Source organism: Mercenaria mercenaria, chromosome 5, assembly GCF_021730395.1.
Source record: "Mercenaria mercenaria strain notata chromosome 5, MADL_Memer_1, whole genome shotgun sequence".
Taxonomy (NCBI): Eukaryota; Metazoa; Mollusca; class Bivalvia; order Venerida; family Veneridae; genus Mercenaria; species Mercenaria mercenaria.
The window spans coordinates 54,071,433-54,090,632 of record NC_069365.1 but is presented as its reverse complement, the minus strand read 5'-3'; the positions used below and the strand labels follow the sequence as shown (position 1 = coordinate 54,090,632).

Here is a 19,200-nt window from a genome sequence, read left to right as displayed (position 1 = left end):
GACGAGACTGTGTTACATCCAAAATTAAAGCCCCTGGTACACTGCTTCTCGTGTTGAATAACAATCCTTGAGGTTTGATGACTCTAGGTCAACTACTTTTTGAGATAGGAACGACACAAATTTAGACGGACGGACGAACGGACGTTCCTACACATGGGTATTTATGTGGCTACTCTTTTGTTCTCTCTATTGTTCCTTTAGCCACAGACTAGAAAAATAGCTACATAAAAGCTTACGGAATGAATGACATCAAAGAAAAAGTACTATTACATATTGTTCCTATAGCCACCTAAGTATGCAAACCTAAGCTCGGAAGGACGGACGGACGGACAAGGGAAACTCTTAAGTGTCCCCCAAATTTTTTGGGAGCACAAAAAAGAGTACTAGTATATGAAATTTTATGACGTACAAATAAAGAAACCTGCAAACCCCTGTGACAGAACACAAGTAAAATAAATACCAAGCTGTCCATCCAGCTATCCAGATTCAGCTCAAATTTGCGAAAAAGTAAACGGTTATGTGACACTTCTTACCACTGTTATTTTCCATAAAAAATATACATACGTTATAGGTCAGTCATTTGCAGATAAAGCAGGACAGGTATCGTTAGGAGTGCAATTTAGGCCTTTTGCCTGAACATTTAGTAGAAACTGAAATTTTACTCGTTTTTATCATAAAAACAACGGAATTGGCAGGCTGAAAATGTCACATGATGAAGTGCTAAGTATATGTAATATTTTCGCTCTACTTACACTGGTGTCAACGTAAATTTGTGGAAATTCCCTGCACCCTCAGTGAGACAGTGCGATTATATGATACGAAGACGCGATGACGCGATAACGCGATGCAGAAATGCGAAAACTCGATGCGAAGAAGCGACATCAATATTTGTTAATTTAAATTTTAATGAGAAGTGCGTGAGTTGATCGCAGGTGTGCCCGAAATCTTACTCAGCGAATGATATAGCTGGCGGCAATCTTGGACGCCATCTTGTTTATGAGTATTTTGCATGGCAAATGGATTTAAAAACTAGGAAATTTAATGAACATTTTGATATACAGCACATGCCTTAGGCCTTTTACAGACTACTAACTGTTCGTTTTACGCGACATTTTATGATTTATTTCTTGCAGTATCATTAGCACGTAGCTATTAGCATGTATTTACTTTGAAAGGGAACTGAGAGTTTCATTTTACATGAAAACTATTAATGTGAAAAGTTCACATTAGTGTGTGATTTTACTAAATCTTATCTTATCTTATTACTTTTTACTAAATCTTATCTTAATACTTTTTTAATTCCACAGTAAAAGTTATAAAAATATATAATCAGAAGGGTGAGTAATAATTATAATAAAAAAGTAATAATAAAACAATTATTTGATTTATATTATGTAATAATGTTGTACTAAGGAAAACTTATTTTTGTTTGATTTGTCCATTTCGAATTGTCCTGAACCAGTAACGGGTTTACTGGATACAAAAAGTCATCAAGTGTTAAACAAGCGGTATGATATTATTTTAGCCAATTGAATTGAATGTTGTCAAACCTAAGATCATCAAGTGTTAAATAAGCGGCATGGTATTATTTTATTCAATGGAATTGAGTGTTAACAAAACCAAGGTCAACAAATGTAGAATTATGGCCCCTTTTGGACTTAGAAAATAGATTTCTTGGTTAAGTTTTAAGTTTAGGTCAGCTTTTCTCCTAAACTATCAAAGCTATTGCTTTAAAAATTGCAAGACTTGTTCACCACCGAAAGCTGACTCTTTACAGCAAGAAGCATAACTCCATCCGTTTTTTTTGCAAGAATTATGGCCCCTTTTGGACTTAGAAAATATCAGATATCTTTTTTTATATAACCATCATAAAACACACGGGTATGCATCATGATACATTTCTTAGCCAATGGAATTGTTTGTAATCATACTGATTGTTCATTTGACATGATAGTTAGAAGGAAAAATGTTATGAAAGGAGGCGTTTAACTATAAATGGCAAAACTAAATTCCGAAGATCGATGAATGATAAACATTTTTTTGTATGGTGATGAGGCGACTATCAAACTTCATGGGCCTGATCAAAGTGATATTCACCGAGGCCGATATGCCGAGGTCAATATCACCTTAGTCAAGCCCATAGACTGTGATATTCACTGATATTATCATATATTTATGACTACACTTCAAAAGTGTAATGATAAATATCGCAGCTATATTGTTCAACTCTTTCTCAGAAAATAATTGTGAGGTACCAATACATGATTTGTTTAATGGAATATTATATAATGTCAAGCAGGGCGAATCAAGTACTCAATTACTTTCATCTCGAGACAGATTTATGAACGCTTTATTGAAAAATTGAAATCAGATTTTGGACTTATTCTTGATGAAAATCTTCAGTTCTGCACAAAAGTAATAACTGTATTCTTTTGTATTTCCATGATAGTAATTATAAATGATTTGCCAGGAAATGTAAGATTTTATGGGATTTTGACCTTTGACAGGATAGTCTATTTAATGCATATTTTATTGATAAATTTCTATATGCGAATTTTTATGTCATTCAGCCGTTGGTGTGGACGGACACATAAGTTTCCGACCGCCTGACTGATTTATGTAAAGCTGCTTGCGCATTTTCAGAGTAGCTATCTAAGGAGCTACATCTTAATTTCGAGTTGCCAACTTTTTGCGTCAGGGCGCTCTTGATAGTTTTGTTGATTTTCATTTATTTAAGTAATATTTAAGGAGAGAGAGAAACAGCTTTTATGATTGAATTGTATTTCTGAAATATCTTAAAGGACTTTGATAAGTAATTAATAAACTTATTTTGATCAACAAGGATTTGCACTTCCATTATTCATAGTTAAAGGGCAAGGAATGCCTGACAATAAGTTAATTCTATATGAAAGCCATCCTCAAGCCTTTCATAAGGCTGAAAGAATTTTTAAAATCGGATAACTATTGAAAAAGATATGGCAGTTTGAAATTTAATAAAATGGCTGATCATGGAGGCAGCCATTTTAGTGTGTTTATCATCATTTACACACTGTGAATTCTTTATTTAGCAAATAACCTTTTAAATAGATTAATTTCATATGTTTCTTGAGTGTAAGATGTAAAACATGGTAATTTCTTTCATTATAGCTTGAAAAGGTAGAGAAATTGTTTTACAGATATAAGTAAAATACAGTTCAGATATATATCTAGAAAGTTAATAAATCCGCCTTTTTTGTTGCCATGGAAACAAAATGGCCGCCATTTTATCAAATATTTAAATACTCATAACTTTATCATTTTTAAGCCGATTTTGAAAATTCTTTCACTTCTTTAAATGATTCAAGAAGTTCTAGCAGACGGAATTAACATAAGAACAACATTGCCTTTCCCTTCAGTTAAAACACAACGCAAAGGGCTATAAAAGCAAGACATACCCAGAAATCTCAGCCAATTTGCTGGCTTATTGGCGAAATTGTCTCCCCTGAAAACAGCTTATCGAGTGTATCGATTAGCCATTATCGGTCAATTTACGCCTATTGAAATATAGAAGGAGAAAAACTTTAACACATCAAATTACATCAAAAGCATTATCTGACAATATTTATTAAGATATTGAAGTAATCTGCAATGTTTGCACTTTCTTTCAATATAATTTTTGATAAAATAAAATATGATCTTCTTGCTTCACTGTGCGTTTGAAATAAGTAACTAATTTTGATCTAGAGTCCCATTGATTTCTGTAGGAAATGACAGATTTTAAGCTTTACATGGTTTTTTAAAATGATATATTCTGATATTTATAATCATGTCACAACATTTATTAAGTTATTGAAGTAAACTAGAAAAGTTAATCTTTCTTTCAATGAGTTTATTTTTAAGTTATTTTTATGTTTTCTTGCTTCCCTTAGCGTTTGAATATCACTGATTTTACTAATTTGGAAAATTTTGCCCGTCATAGTACATGTGTACTATGATGACACCGGATAAACTAGTTGTTATATTCTCAAGGGGTAAACGTAAACATGTTCCTGCTTTCTATTTCAACAACAGTCAATTAGAAGTTGTAGAGGACTTTAGTTATCTGGTGTGAAATTCAATTATATGGTTCATTTAATAAAACTACAAAGTACTTGTGTGATCAGCAAGGAAAGCAATGTTTGCAGTGCTAAAGAAATCAAGAGTATTATTTCTTGATATGACTTACAATTACAATTGTTTGATACAATGGTGAGCCCAATACTATTTGTATGGTGTGGAAACATGGGGTGTTGGTAATGTTGAAATTATAAAACAATTTCAGTTGAAATACTTAAAAATGTTATTGAGTGTTAAAAAGTGTACACCTAATGTTATGGTTTTTGGTGAACTTGGCACTTTGCCTAAGATTTAATGATAAAAGGTAGAATTCTTAACTTTTGGTGCAAAATAATTAATGCTAAAAAAGATAAAATTTGTAGCATTATGTATAGACTTATGTATGAGTTGGATAAGAAAATATTTACCATTCGCTTTGGATAAATTATGTTAAAAAACTCTTTGCAAGAGTTGGGTTTTGCTGATATTGGTTTAAGCAATCTGTTGTATCTCCACTGTATTTTAAACATATTGTTAAGAATAGAATTAAGGACCAATATATCCAATCTTGGAATGAGCAGTTAAATAGATCTAGTAAATGTTGTACCTATAGAATATTTAAGTCTGTTTTTGAACTGGAAAACTATCTTAAACTTTTACCAAAAAACCTGGCTCAGTCTCTTTGTCGTTTTAGATGCAGCAGTCACAAACTACCGATTGAGGAAGGTCGTTTTATTAACCTAGCTCATAACTTAAGAACTTGCCATTTGTGTAATAACCACTCCTTAGGTGATGAATTTCATTATATTTTTGAATGTTCCCATTTTAATGTTCTTCGTTAGAAAATATATTATCAGTGCATTTTAGAAGACCAAACATGTATAATTTTGAACAACTGTTTGCAAATAGAGATAGGACAATTTCATTAAATTAGCTATTCTTGTGCAAAAGATTATGTCTGCATTTGATTAATGGTATACCACCTTCCGGGTCAACAAACTTCACATACTTAAATGCTCAATTTTTTATACCATCCCATATTAATTCAAAGAATTTTTGTATCCGAGTAAGAAAGTTTTGTATGGGCTCTGTTACTTTTGGGCCTCTCAGGGATTCCTTGTTTGGTTGGGTCTTGGCCGGTCTGTGTATCTGTGGGGTTTTGGTGGAGCTTAATCTGTCAGTTAAGACGTCTTTAAATTTCTGCAGTGAGTGCGGGTGTTTTCTGGGCTCTACTGGATCTGCGCGGATGCATGGCCTGGTTTTGATTCGCCATGTTTGTGGGGTCGTTGGGTTGGTTTTCTTGTGACAGGGCTCATGCATGCTACTTTGAGTTTATGTTGATCACATTCCTGTTGTTAGTAAATGTTACTAATGTTTAGATGGTTCGTGATATTTGTTTGCTGAACTGTTTTGGCTGTTAATTTGTATATGTATATGCATTTATCTGTAATGCTGATGCCCTTAAAGGGCCAAGATTTGAAATAAACTTGAAACTTGGTAAATGTCTCTGAATTAGACAGACATGGTGTTTAATGTCATTACTTTGTCAGATTAAATAAAAATACAGTTATTTTAAATTACATGTTTAAATAAAAAATATTCCACTTTTTAACTCATTTAATACCAGTTTCACTACCAGAGTTATTTATTGGATTAAAACATAACATAAAGTTGATTAACATATAAAACTACATGTTCATAGTTAAACTTGAATATTGTACATGTGTGTAAATATAACACATAGACAATGAAAGTAATATTCGCATTAAAACATACATTTGCAGTTTACTCTTTTTTCACATATCTCACTTAAAAGTAATGGGCAAATATGAAAACATATTATTCGGCTAAACACTTTAAAGTTAAATTATAAATTATGGATATGAAGTTATAAATTTTGATAATTTATCTTAACGTTCAAAATCCAAATTCACATTATTGTAAAGTAAAATGCATTTATAGGCCACGGATCCATCATATTTAAACACCTTTTAAACTGAAAAGACACATTTTCAAGGAGACCTGAAATACACAAAATGTCATGTATTTCGCCCTCGAAAAAATATTTTAAATATTAAAGGCACTGGCCAACATATCTTTCGACAACTAGAAAAAATACTTTTATAAATATCTGGAAATAAATGCTATATTTCTTAAGAAGGCTTTAAAACTTTTAAAATTACTGACAAACTATATGTTACGGAAATACACGAGAATTTGCTGTTTTTACCACTTTAATGATGAAATCGAAAAGCGATTGTAACGCTTGACTCAAGGTAAACTGTCTCTATTATAAAAAAATCTATATTTTGAAGTCATAATTCACTTACTCCATTATAGCGCTATTGGTTACGACGACGGGAAAATGTCTTTATTGTCGCGGTGGTCCTGGGTTCGATTTCCGACGCGGTCATCTTTTTTTTTTTATTTGATTTTTTTTCATATAATATTTAAGAAACAAAAACTCATCTTCTAATGTTCATAATATGAACACACTTCAATTTAAGAGAAGATTATTTTTAGCCAAATATGGAGGTCAGTGCCTTTGAATACATTTTTAAAAAAGTAGGCTGAGTAATGGGAATAACATGCTTCCTGACAATTTCTAAACAAATACCATATTATCATTCAAAATCACCAATTTGAAGAAATAACAATGTTATGTGTATCAGATAATAAACATGTACGTCGATGTAATTCCGTCTTTGTCCAATTAAATTAAAAGTGTTATTTTGAATTACATGTTTGAATAAAAATATTTAAATTTTAAAAAATATTTTTTTAATTAATTAACTTTTAATTTATGATTCACATAGATTAAATATATATCTAAAAGTTACGCTGAGTAATGGGAATAACCTTCCCGGCTCTCAATTTTGAAACAAAAACCCGATTATCAGTCAAAATTACCAATTTGAAGGATATACTGCAAAAAGCCTCGGGCAAGGTATAAAGTCCCCTTGTGTAAAAAGTTTCATTCCATGTCGCTACAATATCACTAATTAACAAAACCAGTGTAAAGTCAAGATTGTCAAGATAAGAGAGATTAACAAAAATCGATACTCGCGTTAAAATGGTATAAAGGGAAACAATCAAATTTTACCAATATAGCTTAATAATCAAGGGACAATACTCTTCAAAACACGGTCTCATTTCTGGACATGATTTGACATTATTTGATATGAATAATAAAATGCCGACGTTTTGCTGGTTTAGAAATGCAGTAGTAATTTAAAATTGCACTGGTCGCAAATGCAGAATCAATCGTGTACAGCATGAAAAGGGTTAAAACCTTACTGGTAACTTACTGGTAGAACAACCATCAGCAGTTTGTATATAAGGTAAGGTGTTTGTAAAGTTTAATCAGTGGCCAGGATAAAATGCTATTTTTTGTTGTTTTGAAGTTAATTCCTATTCCGCCTCGGTAGCCTAGTGGTATATAGCGCTCACTTCGAGGGTTCGCTCCCGGGTCATACAAGAGACGTATGGTCATACCTATCTCCTCTTTACTATTTACATTATATATTTAGTCGAAATAATATTTAATGTTTTCAGCTGGCTGTTCATGGCTTTAAAAATATCGGCGGCATTGACCCTTCTGATGGGATGCTGAAACAGTGCGGTATGTGACCTTGCTAGTTTGCTTTGTTTCAATTCTTACATAAAATAATCAAATTGACAAGTTTGCTTTGCTTTACTTCTTACCTAAAATAATCAAATTGATAAGTTTACTTTGTTTTACTACTTCCATAAAATAATCAAACTGACAAGTTTGCTTTGTTTTAATATTTGCATAAACTAATGTTAACGTGCGATTACGTCGTTGTTTTTTGTTGCGACCAAGAAAGAGCACTACTAATTTTTTTCTACTGTTATAGATAAAGGGCATATTAGAATTGAAATGATGTATACATAGAAAAATCGTGTTTTACTTAAATTAATCTCAAAATTGGTTATACGTCGGCAGAATAATTCACTCGGGCTATGCCCTCACAAGATATAATTATTTTCATATGCCTCAAAATGTCGCATCTATGGTATATCATATTTTACTTTGGTGATTTTGTTCTACATTAAGGGGATAGATAGAGACCTTTCATCAAATATAATGCATACGACAGCATATCACAAAAGAAACATGAACTTCATAAGTAAAACGATTATCAGCTTTTGACATTGTATGGAATTGTGCACTTTAACTTACACTGTATGAGATTGTGCACTTAACGGCAATCCTACATAAAATAAAAAGAAATCAAGGTTACAATGTATATTTTTCTGAGTGTGCATATACTACAAGACGTAAGTTGTTTACAGAATTCATAACAACGTTCAAGTTTAGGTGATGTCACGTTCAGTTAGCCATCCTGATCTCTTGCTTCTTATAAAATGTGGAATGTTTAATGCGATATTAACATGTGTGTTCGAGTTTAACGTCTTTTTTCAAAATTTTTTTTCAGTCATATAAACGTCGGTGTCTACTTGTGCGATATTAACATGAAAATTATATACAGTTCTCTATAAATATACAAGGACATTTCTTGCTGTTGTTTGCTTGTGACGTAATTCATGATTAGACGATATTGATTACAAAAGCGGGAATTAACAAACAATAATGAGTAATTAACTAACTTAATATTACACCCGCCTACCACTGTAATTGAATATTTTTGTTGTTGAATATTTCGGAAGATTCATTCATTGCTGTGTTAAGTGTGCTAATTGCTCCTTTTATGAATTCTCACTTGACAGAATAGCGAATATTTGTAATTTAATGTCATAACAAATCAATCCGACCATACTTCACTTTTTAATCTTTGTAGGCGGACTGATTCTGAACGTGACGAGGAAAGAATATCTGAAGTATGTCAAGGAGTACGCCGGTAGACTGGAACCTTTGTTTGCCAGACTTGAACAAGAAAAAAAGATGGAAATGATTGAGAGGAGGGAGATGACAAACTATGCTTTTGGCAAGGATGGCGATATCTTTAGAATCAAAGTAAAGAACAGTGATGTCTAAACTGAATTGAAAATAATATTGTATGGATGAGTGGCATAAGTGATCTTTTGATTCAATGAAACAAACTGTTTTTGTGGCAATGATAATAGATTTATATGCATGTATCATCTCTGTTATCAAGTTCATTTGCTGTAGACACAAACCGCGGACACAGGGGATCAGGACCAACAACCCTCTTCCGCCACTACCATCAGTATATCAATATCTTTTTAGAAAATGTTTTGTGACAATTCGTAGGTTTTGAAAATGCACTTTTTTACAATCAGTGTTGAAGAGGGGAAACTCTGAAATTGAAACATTTGTGGAATTAATTTTTGAAATAGCACCTACCTATCAATCCTTGATAGAAGATAGAAATGGACGGGTATGTAACTATTCCGTCAAATGACACCGGTCCTGACAACTCAATGAGAAATCAGTAACTTTTTTTCTTTAGAACAAAACTATACGGAACGATATCCCCTTTATATATGTCATATGCCGGCGGAGCCAAACTTCATACGCTTTTATCCTCATTGAAATCGAGGACCGTTTAATTTTGGTGTCCATGGCATGTGCGATACAGAACGGATATCCGGCACAATGTTATGTTCCATGTGTCAGCTGTACAGCTTCTCAGACGGTGCTTCTTTAAAACATGCTGAAATTGTATTAATATATTATCCCTGCTCTCACCCTTTGCTCAGTTTGTTTTAAAATCAGCTGGCAGGGGCGGAAGAAGGGGTGATGATGGGATGGAATATATATGACAGGGTTTCAACGGTCAGTGAAAAAGTCGGGGACAATTTTTTTTCAAGGTCAGTGAATTAATTTGGTTAGTGAATTTTCAAATTTCAACAAAAGTCAGGGAGTTTTAAAATTTAACGCTGATGCTCAAAACGTGTCTTTTGAAGGCTTTAGATATAATTTGTTCACTTATGACATGAGGTTAGTCTAGCAATCACATATCCCATACTAATTAGTTGTAAGGCTAATATAAACATATCATTAGATTATATCCATTAGCTATGTCTTGATTTACCTGTTAGCCTAACAACGTATAAATGTCTGATTACAAGGTATGCTTCCATGCGGTCATTTGCTGCTTGCTGTATAAAGGTGATTGGAATTGGTATACAATATGCTGCTTAAAGTCAAAATTACAGGACTGTATCATTTAGCGGAAATAAGGTTCTGCTAGTTGTACCATGCGTTTATTATAACAGTATAAATAGCATGTTTGCAACATTCGTATTAACCATGTTTGTATGTTTTTAAACTATTGGTTGTGGTACTAACTTAGATTTAACCTCCTTTGAAATTGAGGGTACACGTTTAGTAAAACTGACACTGTGTTGTTACAATGATTTACCGTTTGACTATTGGATGCGGTACTTTGCTGTTTTCTGTTTACTCTTTAGATAAATATGTCATGACATGATCCTTTTACTGTTGCTTATGATAGTCACATACAAATGCTATGTACTCTATTTCATTTAATGTTTTTTTTTAATACTGTGGTAAAATCAAACAGTAAAGTCATTTTGAGGAAAAGGAAAATACCATAATGCATATTTTAGGCTTCATACATTATGGTTGAAACTGCAATTTTTGTTATCATGTAGTTACCAACATTTTGTGTTATGTGACAGACTGAAGCATATTCTATCCTTACATTTTTGGTTAAATTTTGTGTTGTGCTATCGTATCAGAATCCTCTTTATGCATTCTTCTAGACTTGAACATTTATATACGAGGAGTGTTTAATAAATACCCGGAAAGGTGCTTTATTTTTTTCATGTATCCTCAAAAATTAATGAAACTGTTACATAATGTAGATTAGGAAATACTTAATTAATATGTCAAAATTATGTTTTATTTGGACACATTTGTAAATGATAGTATAACTGGCTAGTATAACTGCACTTAAAACATTTTAACAATTCATTCATAAATTTATAAACTTAGACTCTTCCATATGTTCATTTTAGTCTTGCATTTTATCGCATTCCTTGAGCAAAACATAAATTTTATACAAAAGTAAAGTGCGAAACCGGGTACACTGACTCTACAGTTACAACCAGCCACACATTAATGTGTTAGCGAGGTACGCACTGGCAATGGGGGGAGAAGTTTACTTTCAATTTCTCTTTCGATGATAAATTCGAATAAATCATTTTAGTTTTGGGTAACAAAACTACTAAATATCCTCTGTTTAATATGTGCTTTCTGATATTCGGGAGGTCCTGGGTTCGCTCCTTGGCCGATATGAAAATTGTACAAGAAGCTTCCTCATTTAGCGTTGAGCATTCAGAGGTTAATATCTAGGCCTGGTCAGCCCGGTATCAGTATAATGTGAGTGGGTGGGATATCATGTCGCATGTCTATGGCATGATATTTCAGTGAGGTGGCACTGTAAAGCTGAGCATTGTGCCCTCTGCTACAAATAGACACCGTCGTTTATATGATTGATAGTTTTGAAAAAGACCCTAACCCGCCTCCACTCCCCGCCCCACAAAAACAACCCCCCCCCCCCCAAAAAAAATAAAAATAAAAAGAAACAGGATTTTTTCGATTTCCCGTGAAAATTTAATATACACGAAAAGATGAACCCTAATCAAAAGAAGTAAAACAATTAAAAATGACGGATGGAAATTGTTCCTTCGGTAAACATATAAATGATACTTCTAATACTGTAAGGAAAATCTCATCATTTTCTCAGAAAGTAGTTTATCAAATATAAACTTCCCTCGTTGGTGCTGAGAAATGTCTCTAATCTACTGGTCATTTATTGATACAAAGACATCGCAGACGAAGACATTGCCATCGCGATAGTTAAATTCTTCAGACCATTGAAATATATATTTCTCTTCCTGAAATTCATGACGAGTTGCGTGCCATCAGTTTTAACTTTTATGATACCATGAGATATCTATGGAGATAACACTTTAGTATTTATTTATTCTACAATTTGCATTTTATTTTTCAACAGGCCATCGGTAACTTTCAGTGCTTCATTTGACCGGGAGTGATGGGCTCTGCATTGTCAATGGGGCAGAAAAGAAACGTTTATTAATAAACTCATATATCCACAAAACTTCACATAGACTTTAACTTGTGACTGGAGATATATTATTTCGATTCTAACACGTTACCAAGGATTTTTAGCTCGACTATTCGAAGAATAGTCTAGCTATTCTACTCACCCTGGCGTCGGCGTCGGCGTCACACCTTGGTTAAGTTTTTGCATGCAGCCATCAATTAAAGGCATATAGCTTTGAAACTTATTTTTTCTTTTTCTAGGTCAATTACCAACCTCTCTGGGTCAAGTCCCATAACTCTGACATGTATTTTGAGCAAATTATGCCCCCTTTTGGACTTAGAAAATTTTGGTTAAAGTTTTACATGCAAGTTACTATCTCCAAAACTAATGCAGATATTGATTTGAAACTTCACATGTGTCTTCGGGGTTATAAAACTAGCTGATAGCAGCAAGTCCCATAACTCTGACCTTCATTTTGGCCAAATTATGCCCCCTTTTAGACTTAGAAAATTTTGGTTAAAGTTTTACATGCAAGTTACTATCTCCAAAACTAATGCAGATATTGATTTGAAACTTCACATGTGTCTTCGGAGTTATAAAACTAGTTGATAACAGCAAGTCCCATAACTCTGACCTTCATTTTGGCCAGATTATGCCCCCTTTTGGACTTAGCAAATTCTGGTTAAAGTTTTGCGTGCAAGTACATACAGCTATTACTAAAAGGCATATAGATTTGAAACTTATTTTTTCTTTTTCTAGATCAATTACTAACCTCACTGGATCAAGTCCCATAACTCTTACATGTATTTTGAGCAAATTATTCCCCTTTTTGGACTTAGAAAATCCTGGTTAAAGTTTTGCGTGCAAGTACATACAGCAATTACTAAAAGGCATATAGATTTGAAACTTATTTTTTCTTTTTCTAGATCAATTACCAACCTCACTGGGTCAAGTCCCATAACTCTGGCATGTATTTTGGGCAAATTATGCCCCCTTTTGGACTTAGAAAATTCTGGTTAAGTTTTACATGCGAGTTTCTATCTCCAAAACTAATGCAGATATTGAACTGAAACTTCACATGTGCCTTCGGGTTATAAAACTAGTTGATAGCAGCAAGTCCCATAACTGATATGCATTTTGGTCAAATTATGCCCCCTTTGAACTTAAAACTCTTTTGATATTTAACCTTTTTGGGTAATATTTTCCTGCATCTTACGGACAGCTCTTGTTAGATACATCCTTGACGACATTCATTAAATATTTGCCCGTTTTCAATCGGTTTCTTTTCCAGCGCGCCGCTATGCCATTTGACGCCATGACGTAATAATTGTGACGTCAGAACAGTGATTTGTTGTATGATAATTCACTGTTTTCTGCCTTCTTTGTTTAATAGGAAAAGGAATCTGATCGTGTTAGAATTATTATCAAATTGATTTGACGCTAGAATATAGGGATTTGCAGCATATTTTTTTCAGCTGATTTAGTTGAAAACTTACTGATGTAAAAGTAGAAGCCTGGACAAAATATTCGCTAATGATCGTATGATCGTATATTGTCAGAGACCAATAATATCCGTTATAGCACTGCAGGTTCAGAGCAAATCAAATATTGTTTTTGTTGCAAATAATTATTGGTTGAGACCGGTGCAGCGTTTTGTAACGATACATATACACTTGGTGTGAAATGTAAGCATCAAGAAAACTTAAACAATAGGTTCCAATTTGTCTGTATCATTTTTGTCTTTTTTGTGTGTTTTGTCTTGTTAGGTGTATCGCCACACATGTTCAACTTATATAGATAGCTATTTATTTTCAAATGTACAGGTACTCTTGTTTAAATTCACAACTTTATTAAAAGAGCTTATCATTTTATATATGAACTACATGTATTTGAAATCATTATATAAGCAGATTAAAGTTAAAGAAATTTTTGATGTGGGAACCATTTTGGTTGAAATGTCTAATTTTTGTTCCAGACGATTTTTTTATAATACTATGCTTGAGCATACAATGCTCCCTCGCTGTAAGGCATAGAAGAGTTAAAAATGTGTCGCTGTATTTCTTCTTTTGAATATTGATGGACAAGTTTACGAACTTAAAGAGAAAGAGAAAGGTCCATAAAAAGTCTTACTTTATTACGATTATTTCTGTCAACTAAATAAACACGATAGATATAGAAATATTTCCTAGTTAGAAGAGAAATGTGTCCAGAATTTGTCTCGCCCATTGGTAAAACAATATTTACGCAACATCATAAATTTCAATTTCATCCCTGCTAAAATGTCCTACAATTAACCTGGAATGCCGGCGATCAAAGCAAATCGCCCGACAACCCCCTTTTTTACCATCGGACGGAAGCACTTCTCCCTCAACCTCGCCATTTGGAGCAAATTGTATGATGTTGTTGGATGGATACCCACACACTAGGACATTTCTTCCATCCATTTCAAATAATCCACATGCACCTTTTACTTGAGGGCTGTCGTATTTCCCAAGCAGCTTTCCGTCCTGGTCAAGAACAACAAGTCCGTGAGTAGAATCTGTAACATAGATCCTCTTTCCATTTTTGCTGACAGCAAGACTGAATATGTTTTTGAACAAATGTTGTCCCGACTGGTCTTTTGAGATCTGTTTCAATTTTGTCCCCGTCATGTTATAGACGAACACTGTCGTGCGGTAATCTGTAACATATAAGTGGTCATTTTTGTATCCTATACCGCAACAATTATGGTCGGTTTCGAGTAACCTTGTTTTCTTCATTTTCCCATCGACCGAAACAAACTGGATATTTTGATAACAAGATACGGCTACGTCATGCTTTTCGACAGAACATATCTGCCACGGAAAATTCGGCAGATCACATACATCATTAACTTTGTACGAAGATGCATCAAGATGTTTAAGCTTTTTATTATTGTTGTCTGCGAGTATTACAGATCCATCAGCAATCATACATGCACTGTATATCTTGCAAGTGTCTGTGTCTGATTCATGTTTTATATTGTATACCTTCTTTCCCGAGAGTTTATACAAAGCATGTTGTTGATTTATTTTACCCAAACGTGTTTCTTGCATAAGGTTTGATAGCAACTGCTGATTTCTTTGAAACACAAATTCTTGTCTAGAGAATTCGGATGTCTTGTCTTCTGTGCATCGTTCTGCCTTTTCTGTAGCTGTTTTGCCCTTTTTCAGACTCACAAATTGCTGCGACATATTAGAACCAGCTGATGAAATGTTATCTTGTGACATACCGACTTCATCTTGCAATGCTGTAAGAGCACACATGTCATCTTCAATCCTTTTTATAAGGGCTTTATATTTCTTCTCTATTTCATCAATAGTATCTTTTTCTAGCTCATTAAGTTTCCGACCCATTTCTACCCGAAATTCTTTTACTTTATCGGTTTCCTCCACCTTCCTCCTTAAAAGTCGTTTAGCCTCTTCTTTGTGTTTGTCAAGTTGAGTTTTTAAATCTTCTTCTACGCTCTTAAGGTCTTGTATGGTTTCATGAGAATCAGCAGCATTCTTCTCATTTACAACATATTCAGGTATATAATATACGTTCTTACATGACCTGAAAATGAAACATCATTCTTGGAATATAAAGTGCAATTAGGCTCAGTTTTCTGTGCAAAATACCACGGCAATGAAGTCCAAGCAAAATATAAAGGCTACCTCAAATGTTGCATTTGACTACAATGATGTCATATCGAAATTTAAAATAATGATAAAAAAAACCAACCAATTTTATTAGTTCATATATCCTTTACAACGGCGGTAATTTTCGGACACACACATATTGCTTTTGGACTAAATTATCTCGAGCGCTCGCAACAATATCTCGGATGTAGTACGATCGAAAAATGATGTCGTGCGATCGAAATAAGATGTCGCACGCTCGGGATTAGATATCGTGTGCTGAAGAGTCGTTCATTCGGAGTAATATACCGAGCCCTCTCGAAATATCTTTAAATAAGAGTGTTATGATGGTCCTAGCTAGATTGATAACCTGAATTTCACAGCTTAAAATAGATATGATACACGTCTCGTCCACTAGCTATGTTTTTATACAAATCAGAACACTGGAACAATCTCAGCTTAATGTTGTCATGTGATGGCTAATATTGTCCACTGAATACATATACAAATAAATAATCCCACCAACAGCGGAGGCGGTTATATTAACTATCACAACAGCAACCTTTAAGTGCGGTGCGGTGGCTGTAAAAAGTCTCCCCGTACTTGGAATTAGTTTTGTTTTATTTTCTGGTACTTTGGGATCACGGAGTACATTCAGTTTTACAATTATAAAATTCCGCTAAAGCCGGTGCTAGAGGAGTGATGGGGTTTAACATTTCATAACCTCTCACGAACAGACTCTGCTATTATGTTGCTTGGTTGAATTCTATGCTTTCACAGCTTTTACTGATCAGAAATTGTTTTTCTTATGTTATTCAGTTGATCGTAGTTGTGTGTTTATCTTTGGTACATGAGTGTCTGCGCTATTGTGGTTTACGTTGTAGTGCGACTGTTTTTTAAAGAACATGGCATTCCCTTGTATATTCGTCCTTGTTTAACTTTCCCCTTCGGAATCCTCCCCCAACCCCGTCCCCATTTCGCCCCTTACCAATTCCTTCCCCTTTATCAATACTTAGCTTATATTAATATGTACTTGTTGGATGTTCAAAGCAACACGTCTGAAATATTTTTCCATTACAGCGTCTTTTTGTTGTGGGCCTACTATGTAAATGCGTAGCTCTGGGGCTGTGTTTTTGGTGCTCTGTGTTTCCGAGAGATCTACCCTTACCTATTATCTTTCGGCATGATGATAAATTACAAAGCATGTTCGCTCTGACCGTGGCTTATTTTCTCTACATGCATCGCAAATGATTCTTCATTTATATCTGTCTTAGCTTTGAAATTCAGGTGATCTATCTAAAACTATCATAACCCTTTTGTTTTAAGAGCTTACGAGATATTATATCGAGCGCTCGAGATAATGTAATCGAAAAATGTGTGTATGCTAAAAAGGTAGAACTAATAGAATATTCTTATTTTTTTATTTTGAAATTTCTTCATTTCACCAGAGTAGTCCAATACAACATTTGAGGTATGCATTATTTTGTTTTATTTCGTTATCTCAAACGCGCGACATCTTATTTCAGTCGCACAAACACCTTATGTCGAGCGCTTGACATGTTATTTCGAGCGCACCTATCTAAAAATGCACTCCATTTCATTTCGATCGCACGAGATCTTATTGCAATCTCACTACATTTTATCTCGAGCGCACGAGATCTTTTTTCAATCGCACGACGTATTATGTCGAACGCTGAAACAATAAACGTGTTTCTTAAACGAACCATCGTACTTTAATTTTTATTTTTTGCTCACTTTTGGTTTTAGTTTAGTGTGTATAAGTTTTAACCACCATTAAAACGCTTAAAGCCTGATAAAAGAATTTAAAAAAAGTCTTTTTTTTCATATTTTCTTCTGAGAGTAAACCGTTCATTTAAAAGCGAATTGGTTGCAGCCAGATACTTTCGTTTTAATACTCAATAGTTATAAAAATAATTGCGAATTATTTGTGTTTTCTACCAATCATGTTTTAAATATTTCATTCATAAATTGACATAAGATCGTGCAGGAAACAGGTATACTATTTTATTGGTTGCGAGTTTATCCCGCTACCAAAGTTAAGTGTATTTCTGACAATCATGTAGCATCTTTATTTGATTCCAAATCACATCCAAAGGAATTTGTTCATGTGCTACACAAAGTAGTCGCATTCATGAACAATGCGGATGAATTATCAATGATCAAGCAGTTCTTATTCATCCTCTATCCATTCACACTGGCCATTTAGATTATACAAGATCTGTCAATGATTAGGTATTCTAGTCAATGGTTACATCACCGACTTCCAGCTGTTCATGTAAGATCAGGCAGAGTTTATCTTAGATATGAGACACATTAGTATTTGTTTCTTATACATGTATATTTATAGACTGAATGAAAATAACTCTAGCAAAACCCGCAACCACCAGACATCTCAAGGCTTTGATTTTTGTTGGCAGCCAATAATGTTTTATTGGTATACGGTACATACGATCGTGAAATTACTACATCAGGCCTAATTAAAGATATTTATAACGTAGACATTAATTTTTAAACGTACCTATGTTCTACTGCCATGCATGTTGGACAGCCGACATCATCGTCGTTCTGGCAGTACATGACTACTGGCTTAAAGCTATGTCTCTCACATCGTTCTGTAGGCACAACAGGTATAGCTTGCAAAGTACCTGTCTTAAAGTGTCCTTTGTCAAGAATTCTATGACCAGATAACACCGGAATATCGTCATGGTACTTCACACACTTTGAACAATAATAATCATGACAATCTGTACAATAATGTTCCGCTTCTTTTATCTTGCTTTTACGTTTACACGGTGAGCACATTAAAGAAACATTTTCCCGTTTTTCTTCTTCAACAGTCGCCATTTTAATTCTTGTTTATCTAATCCTAGTTTCGTTATCGGTATGTACGTTTAACATTGACCGACTGAAGTAGTTTTAAAGGTAGATTTACCACGGGTGAAAACTGTTTACAATTGTTTTGCTAAATTGTCTAAACATGATGTATTAATTGAGGCCGAATGATTGTTCAAAATTATGTCCATTTTAAGTATTATAGATCAAAACATTCAATGAAAAGCACACATATTTAAAGTTGAAGATAATCCAACAGTTACTGGAATTTAGAAAATTTTATAAAGTATGAAATGTACATTATCAGTCCCCAACTTTATTAATTAAGGTTATAACTCACCATGCAGTTTCTGCACCACCAACATCTTGTCGAGGCAATTATTAACTTGGAATTATAGTGTGCCATAAAGCAATATATAGATCTTAAAACACTTTCGAAACAAATTTAAAACACCCAAAAGCGAACAAATGAATGTTACACTAACATACGGTAGCTCATTAGTTTACCCAGTTATTCTTTTTATAACCATATTTACTTCATGAAGTTATAAATCATAAAATAATCATCATGATACGATCTTAATTTTCATATA

The 19,200-nt window shown here is 33.7% G+C and overlaps 1 protein-coding gene across 1 annotated transcript; it reads right to left on the bottom strand.

The window, feature by feature from the left end:
- Positions 1-14,196: 14,196 nt before the first annotated feature.
- On the bottom strand, positions 14,197-18,665 carry LOC123559031 (uncharacterized). Its single transcript, XM_045350851.2, has 2 exons — positions 18,294-18,665; positions 14,197-15,689 (listed from the first exon to the last, which is right to left on the bottom strand). The coding sequence occupies exons 1-2, from the start codon at positions 18,617-18,619 to the stop codon at positions 14,357-14,359; spliced, it is 1,659 nt and encodes a 552-aa protein (XP_045206786.2). The 5' UTR covers positions 18,620-18,665; the 3' UTR covers positions 14,197-14,356.
- Between the last annotated feature and the right edge of the window lie 535 nt (positions 18,666-19,200).